Genomic DNA, 8,106 nt, shown 5'->3' with positions numbered 1-8,106 from the left:
CCACCACAGCACGACAGACAGACGAGTGGTGGCCGTTTTATACATAGGGATTGCTTTTTGCACCGCAGCCTTTACCAGAGGGAAATACTGTTTCCGGCAACGAACAATCATTCGGAGCTCCGGCAGCTGGTATAAACCCTAGAGGACCAGTCTATCCAGCAGCTCTTGGTACCTGGTTGTATCTTTCACCACCTTGCTGAGTCTCTGTTTTGCTTCATTGAGTAGGTCTGAGATAAGGTCATCTCTCGCTCTGAGGACTTCCAGTCTTGCTTGATTCATCAAATTGGACATCTGAATTTTCTTCTGCTGCTCAATCTGCTTTTCTTTCTTTTCATAATATTCCATAATCTTCAGTCTTTGGGTTTGCACAAGACGACCTTTCTCAATGTTGAACTCTTCTTCTGCCTTTGCATCTATTTCTTCTGCCTTCTTATTGGCTTCTTGTTCAATAAATGCCATCATGTGCTTAATCTGCTTTTGCTTGTCAGCATCGCTGAGGGCCATGGCGAAAGCTGAGAATCTGTGAGCGACAGGCTCTAGTTTCGGTTTGAAGGGTACAGTGGAAGGAAAGGAAGACAAAATCTCATTTCAAAGTTTAAAGGGTACCTCAGGGCAGTAGTCTCAGGGATTCCTCTAGTCTTTACCAGTCCAGTCATTTTCATAAGAATTTGAGTGTTGGTCTACAATTTTCTCCTGTTTTCTCCAGGACCATCTTTTGTGTCTCTATGAGAATGGTGAGTAGGTGAGTAGTGGCAGTTAGGTACCATCTAGATAGTCTTATCTCAGGATAGATGAGCCCACTGTGCATGTAGGCAATTGGTCTTGTACACTAGTTTCTTCATTGAGTCATTGCTTCCATTTTTTCTCTTTTGCTCCAGATAAATAAAGACCAATAATTGTATTTTCAATAATCGCTTACAAATTGTTAAGACTCCAGCTGTTGCTTACTAAACTAGGTTGTAGAATATAAAAAATTTTAGATTATGTTATGTCGATTGATCAAGTCTTTCCACAAGATTATTGTGCTACACTTTGAAACCTAGTTAGCTAGTCCTGTGGAGTGTTTCATTATATCTGGGAAGTATCCATGACTGTGTCCCCCTGTGTGCTTTGTTATATTGTAGTTTTGTTGTTGTTTAGTGCCATGTAGTGAGTTCTGACTCTTATTACCCCGTGTAGGGTTTCCCCAGAGCGGCTGGTGAGTTTGAACTGCTGACCTTGTGGTTTGCAGTCCAGTACTTATTTTACAATGCCACATCAGGAATCCTCATTATTTTTAAGGGGATTCAAAAATTTTATGGAAAAATGGAATGAAAAGATGATGGAATGTTTCCATGAACTTCTTTAAGCCTTTCATATATGTGAATATATGTACAGCACACACAAACATATATATATACACATATACATATGCCTACAGGAGCTCAAGGTCAGCAGTTCAAAACTACCAGCTGTTCCGCGGGAGAAAGATGAGGCTTTCTGCTCCCATAAAGATTTATAGCCTTGAAAACCCTGTACAGGGTCGCTATGAGTTGGAACTGATTCCACGACATGTAACCAACCAACCAACCAACCAACAGGAGCTCTGGTAGCATAGTGGTTATGAATTGGGCTGCTAATCTCATGGTCAGCAGTTCAAAACTACCAGCCATTTCGCGGGAGAAAGATGAGGCTTTCTGCTCCCGTAAAGATTTATAGCCTTGGCATCCCTGTACAGGGCCGCTATGAGTTGGAACTGACTCCATGGCACTTAACAACAAGTACACCTACACACACCCACACACACACATATATGTGTAGATGTGTGTAGGTGTACCTGTTGTTCACATTGTCTTAATTGATCCCATGGATAAATGGTGTTATATATACAACCTTGGAACAACAGTGTTTTGTGGATAGATGCATGAACAGATACATAGGCTGATCATGTATGGGAGGAAAAGTGGGACTATATATATATATATAATGATTTGAAAGAGGATAGTTGTACATGGATATTTACCTTTGCAGCAAACACAGCTCTGAATGTGGTGGAGCTTACAGGGGGGAAAATGAGGAAGACTTCTTAGATATTATTATCAAGCATTTTAAGATAGTGAGACTATGGACCTTAGTCTCAGATAACACTATGGCCAATTGGCATAACATAGTCCACAAAGACAATGTTCTGTGTCCTACTTTGGTAAGTAGTATCTAGGAACTTAAAGGCCATCTAAGGTACAACTATTGGTCTTTCCATGTGCAAAAGGAAGAAGAGTCTTGAGAACTGATGATGGTTGAAATCAATTAATACAATGTGAACATCAGTCTCCATGACTTTGAGACTAGAAAAACTATATGGTGCCCAGCTACCTCTATCAACTGCTCTGAAAAGGATCATATTAGAAGGTCCCAGTTGGAGTGGGATTAAATGTGGAACAAAACTAAAAATTATAAAGAAAAAACAAAAAACGGGCTTACTGGTCAGAAAGAGACTGGAGGAACCCAAGATAGGACCCTTGACCACCTTTCAGGTCTGGAAAGGAACTTAAACTTACTCTTGTGGCCCAAATTTTAGTCAAGAAATAGATAGGTATATAATGGGGACAGCAACACTAGTAAGGTGTGTTTATCATGGAATAGTCAACCATTCAAAACCAATAGGGCAACAGTTCCCTAAGGCCAAAGTTGAGAAGAGATGGGAAGGTGGGTGGAATGGAAATAAGAACCACAGGGAGGAAGCAGGATAACTGCATGGAGATTGAAGTTATTGAGATGAAACAAGATATATGATTTGTTGAATGCAAAACTAGTGATCTCTGTAAACCTTCACTTAATTCACAATAAAAAGTAAAAACAAAAACAAAGCCCCCCAAACATTCAAAAGAATAGGCTGGGGAAAAAATCCTCAGTGTCTTTCATTCTGATTACTGTAATTATAGTTTTACTATTTGCTCTGCTTGGTACATGTCCAGGGGCCATGGGATTGTTCAGTCTCAACTTCCAAAGAAGTTCATTCTGCAGTTTATAAAAAGCATGAATAAACAGTACAAAGACACTAGAGGTACAACCATCCTTGGTGTTAATTTATGGGAATCTGTGGACACTCTTCTTGCTTCTTCCAGATATTAGTCTTGCTATTTCTTTTAGCTAGTGGTGATTTCACTTTTTTTTTTTTTTTTTTTGGCTTCAAAATCTTCAACAATTCTTCCCCCCCACCCCCAGGGACTCTTCTATAGGATGTTTCATGATATGTCCTCTATCTAGTATGCACTTTAAAATGGGGTCCCCAGGGGAACAGACAGTGCACTACAGCTTTGGTCTAAATCTTCTAAGTTAAGGATCTAGGTTGATGCATTCTTTTTTTCTTTTTTTTTTTTATTGTGAATTGAGTGAAAGTTTACAGGGCAGATCATCAGTTTTACATTCAATAAATCATATACTTTGTTTCATTACAATGATTATAATACCCTCCATGTACCATCCATCAGTTACTAGTGTTTCTCTTTATTCATTTTAGCTCTTTTTCTTCTTTTTTTAAATACTCAGGCATATATAATAATTTACACCACCAAAGGGCACATTCTGCAAGTCTGCCTCATGGCCGGCAGCTCTTAGTCCCTCTCTTCCCATGAATCTAGAGTCCTCAGCTTCTCCCTCTCTCCATGTCCCCATGTCTGCCTCCATCTCTGGTGTTGCTGCTTTTCTGGATAAGGTCCCGCACTCCTCTCGTGCTCTTCTCCCTTGATGGTCCTAGGGTCCTCTGTTTTGGGACTGTGAGATTAATTACTCCCCCATTTTTGTAACAAAACTTCTACCTTTACAATTGCAACAGTTGGAATTATTCATGATAACAATTACTCACTATTGAATCATCAGGATCGTATCCCCATCTGTTTTTACCAGACCCTTGATGCATTCTTTTGATGAACGTTTTCTCCCTCTCAAGCTTTGTACTTGAATGTTGCTCATTCATGTCCACTCCAGAGTCTAGACTTGTGTCATCGCTTGGGGTTCTCTTGCTCTTTTTCAGGTCTACAAAAGAATGTCTCGCTTGGGCAACTGACTTTCCATCAAGAAGTGGACTTCCCTTTGGACAGCTCCAGGACGGTGTGTTCTGATATGCTTTAAAACTCTGATGGATATGGAGTCATTACAACAGTTTCATTTAGGATTCCAGGAACTGAGATGGATTTTAGTCAGCTAGTAGAATCCCAATCTGACATTTGGGATGGCAAGCTCTGCTGACCTTCAAGTGCTGTCTTCTCTTCCCTGGCATCTGGGGGCTGTGCATGAGAATGCATTGGCATTTTTAGCAATGGCTATGTAAAGTTCTCTCTCCTTACTGGTTGCATCAATTGGCCATAGACTATCTGTCCCTTTCTTGGCAAGGTAGCTGATTTAGCAGCATGGTGTGTCACTATGGGCTAAAGCGTCAGACTGCAAAGTTGTTTGAACTGCAAGGTCAGCGGTTCAAGCTCACCAGCTGCTCCTTGGAAACCCTATACAGGGTCGCTATGGGTTGGAATCAACTCAACAGCACTTAGCAACAACAACAACTGTTTGGGAGTAGAAAAAGGATGAGATGTTTCAAGAATGGCATTGGACTGGCAACAGATAATTCATAAGCTGTTCAGGAATGTGGGACTGTTCATATACCTCTTCATTACCCATGAAAAACCTCTTTTCCTCTTGATGGAGCTAGATTGTGAATATGTTTAGGTTGCTTAGATCCTATACTGAGCTCCAAAGACTGCTTGATTTCTTGTGTGATTACTTTGATTGATTGACAGAAACAATACATCTTCATTGTAGATTTAAAAATTGTCCTGAGTTTTTACCATGGAAACTCTGTGTTCTGCTTCTGCCTTTTGTGGTTCCTTTTTTTGAGGGCTATATGATGAGTTTTTGACATTGATTAACTGTTGTTGGATTTGAGCTGTTAATGCAACTTTGACTGAGCTAAACAGGACCTCAAGTTTAGTGCTATTTCTTTCTCTTTTGTGTGGAGTACCACACTTATCTGGTAGCGTAGTGGTTACGAATCGGGCTGCCAACCATAAGGTCAGCGGTTTGAAACTACCAGCCGCTCCGTGGGAGAAAGATGAGGCTTTCTACTCCCGTAAAGATTTACACCCTCGGAAACCCTGTACAGGGTCGCTATGGGTCGGAACCGACTCGAAGGCACTTAACAACAACAACAACCACACTTATCATTGAAATAACAAAGAAATACAGCAAAATATCCAATGACAGTGACTATGTTGTTGTTAAGAGCTGTCAAGTTGATTCTGACTCATAGTGACCCTGTATAGGGTTTCTGAGAAGCAGCTGGTGGGCTTGAACTGCTGACCTTGTGGTTTGTAATCCAGTGCTGATCCTACAGCATCACACAAGAATAGTTCCATCTGATATGACTGTAATGAACACTATGTAGTAGGTAGTAATTTCCTTGGAACCGTTATTTAGACTCTAGCTCCTAGAGAAGTGGAGCTGCTTTCCAGTGTTTTCAATAGCCTCATATGGATGTGAAAGCTGGACAGTGAATAAGGAGGATCGTAGAAGAATTGATGCCTTTGAGTTGTGGTGTTGGAGGAGAATACTGAGGGTGCCATGGACTGCCAAAAGAACCAATAGATCTGTTTTGGAAGAAGTGCAGCCAGAGTGTTCCTTGGAGGCCAAGATGGCTAGGCTTCGTCTCTCCTACTTTGGACATGTAGTCCGGAGGAAACAATCGTTGGAGAAGGATGTCATGCTGGGTAGGGTGGAGGGTCAGAGAAAAAGAGGAAGACCTCCAACGAGATGGATCGGCCAGGTGGCATCATTGATGGATTCGGGGGTGGCAGCGGTGGTGAGGTTGGCCCAGGATCGAGCACTGTTTCGTTCTGCTGTGCATGGGGTCGCTATGAGTCGGTTCCGACTCGATGGCACCTGACAACAACAACAAATTTGTTACATTATATGTCCAAATTAAAGAATAGTTATATTTTTTGGCTGTACCTTGGCCATGATTTATCTAAGCACCCATGCTTAGTGGTTACAGGTTGGGCTGCTAATCTCACGGTTAGCAGTTCAAAACTACCACCAGTTCCGCAGGAGAAACATGAGACTTTCTACTCCCGCAAAGATTTTCAGCCTCGGAAACCCATATAGGATCTCTATGAGGCAGAACTGACTCCACGGCACTTAACTACCTCTACCACCATGCTCCTATCAAATCTCCAAGCAGGCATATGATTCCCCACATTTATATAATTTGTATGAAGACAGGGGAGAGAAACCTGAAGAGAGCCGTCCACCTTTTCCTCTCAAATATATTTTCACACAAATTGCAGCAAGAGGAGTTAAGTTCATGCTTTTAAAACCTGATTTTACTGAAAGTAATTCCATTTGTATACAGAAATTTGTCCACTTTCAAAAATTGTTTTAGAACTATAAGATAGTCTGTAACATTGTTATTATTTTCTATTTATACCTATTTTATCTTTTTATAAAAGTAGGGTCATGTATATTTGTTCTGTTTCGATTGACTTATTTCATTCAGATAATAATCTCCAGATTCTTCCATACTGTGTTTCACACCTTCATTGTTATTCTTTATAGCTGTGTGGTATTCCACTGTATGCTGGCTTCCATCTTAATTTACTTGCTCTGGAGAAATATCCTCAGAGATAAAAATAAGTGTTATGCTTTCTTTTTAGAAATAAGTACTATCAGAATTCACCTATACTGTGCTAATAGATATAGGTATTTTAATTGATACTGGTTGAATCAATTATAAAAATTTTAAATTAATTTATCCTACTTCAAGGAAATAGAGTAATTTGAACCCACCTCATCAAGGGTGTGGTAAGAGTATCTAAAAATCAAGGACCAGATGACCAGATAACTTCATTACTAAACCTCTAAAATGTGCCACCATTAGGAGCTGACCTAGAAATATTATACTGAGCATTCTTGCATTGGATGACTTGGAAAAAATTAATTTGTTTTTATCCATTTGTCTCAGGAATAGACTCGAAGAAATAATTGCATGCAGAATTTTGCGTTATTATTGAAGAATGTCCTTTCTGTGGATCAACATCTATGGGGGAGTGAGGGAAGTAGAGGGAGAAATTGAAGTGCAGTGCAGTCACAACAAAGGCTTTTGATAATCCCAGGGGAGACTCAGGAGTTGGAATGACCCCTTAGAATTGTCCCAAATCGAAGCAAGAGTACCAGCCTTTAGATACCTCTGTATCTAACAGTCATTGGACACATGGGTTGTGTTCAGGATGGTAGTGTGGCCTTGGGTGAGGCAGCTTTTGTTCACCCAGGACAGTGGGACTCCGCTGAGAGCTGTCATCGGCTGGGGAATGGAAATGTGTGAGAAGTACATGCCTTGGTCTCAAAGGGCAAGATGCAGGGAGATCTTGGAAATGTACAGAGCATCCACCAACCCTTTCAATAACTTTATACTGAGTCAACCATTGAACTAGATACTGATAATGGTGACTTAAATAGTCATGGCCCTATTTTTTACAGATCTCTCTTTTCACTAGAAGACTAACCAGAAAGTAGCAATTACAATAGACTTTAGTGTCTATTGTCTATTGTCTTTACTGCCCTTATTTATTGTCCAACTTTCACACCTATAGGATTCTGTGATAGGGGTGTCAGGAAAATTTCATGAAGGACTACATCCAAACCAAGCAAAAGTAGGAGTTGGTATGTTAAATGGGGTGTGATAAGAGTATTCTAAGCAGAGACCACAGCTTGCAGAACACCACAAAGGCCAGAGAGGGTGTGTATCACATGTTTGAAGAATGAAAAAAGTTCAGAATGACCAGTGGATATGGTGTATAAGTAGGGGGAGGGGAGCTATGGACATTCTAGAGTCTAACAGGGTGAACTGGGGCCAGGTATAAACAGTACTTTGAAACCCACCCGGGTTCACAGGAGTGTATTGAATGTGGTTGGACTTAGCTTGCTGCTTAATTGCTGTTTTCCCCTTACTTCCCCTTATTGGTGACCAATGTGGTCACCAGCCAGAGCATGTGTCTGCTCGTGTATTCCCATTGAGTCTTACTCTTGGAAGGGGGTCTTCCCTGAGGGGACCCGGCTGCTTGCCTTGATGTCTCCTGGGCG

The 8,106-nt window shown here is 40.9% G+C and overlaps 1 protein-coding gene and 1 pseudogene across 1 annotated transcript in view; both read right to left on the bottom strand.

The window, feature by feature from the left end:
• The window catches only part of LOC102842186 (V-type proton ATPase subunit E 1-like), a 15,683-nt gene extending 15,179 nt beyond the window's left edge, over nt 1-504 (bottom strand). The window contains exons 1-2 of the mRNA XM_006839824.1: nt 230-504; nt 24-139 (exon numbers count right to left, since the gene is read on the bottom strand). Coding sequence (XP_006839887.1) covers nt 24-139; nt 230-504 — 391 coding nt within the window. The remainder of the gene's footprint in view (nt 1-23; nt 140-229) is intronic.
• A 2,557-nt stretch (nt 505-3,061) lies between these two features.
• On the bottom strand, nt 3,062-7,324 carry LOC102841803 (annotated as a pseudogene).
• Nucleotides 7,325-8,106: the final 782 nt, after the last annotated feature.

The sequence above is a fragment of the Chrysochloris asiatica genome, unplaced genomic scaffold (genome assembly GCF_000296735.1).
Source record: "Chrysochloris asiatica unplaced genomic scaffold, ChrAsi1.0 scaffold00026, whole genome shotgun sequence".
NCBI lineage: Eukaryota > Metazoa > Chordata > Mammalia > Afrosoricida > Chrysochloridae > Chrysochloris > Chrysochloris asiatica.
This window is presented reverse-complemented; position numbering and strand designations above follow the sequence as displayed.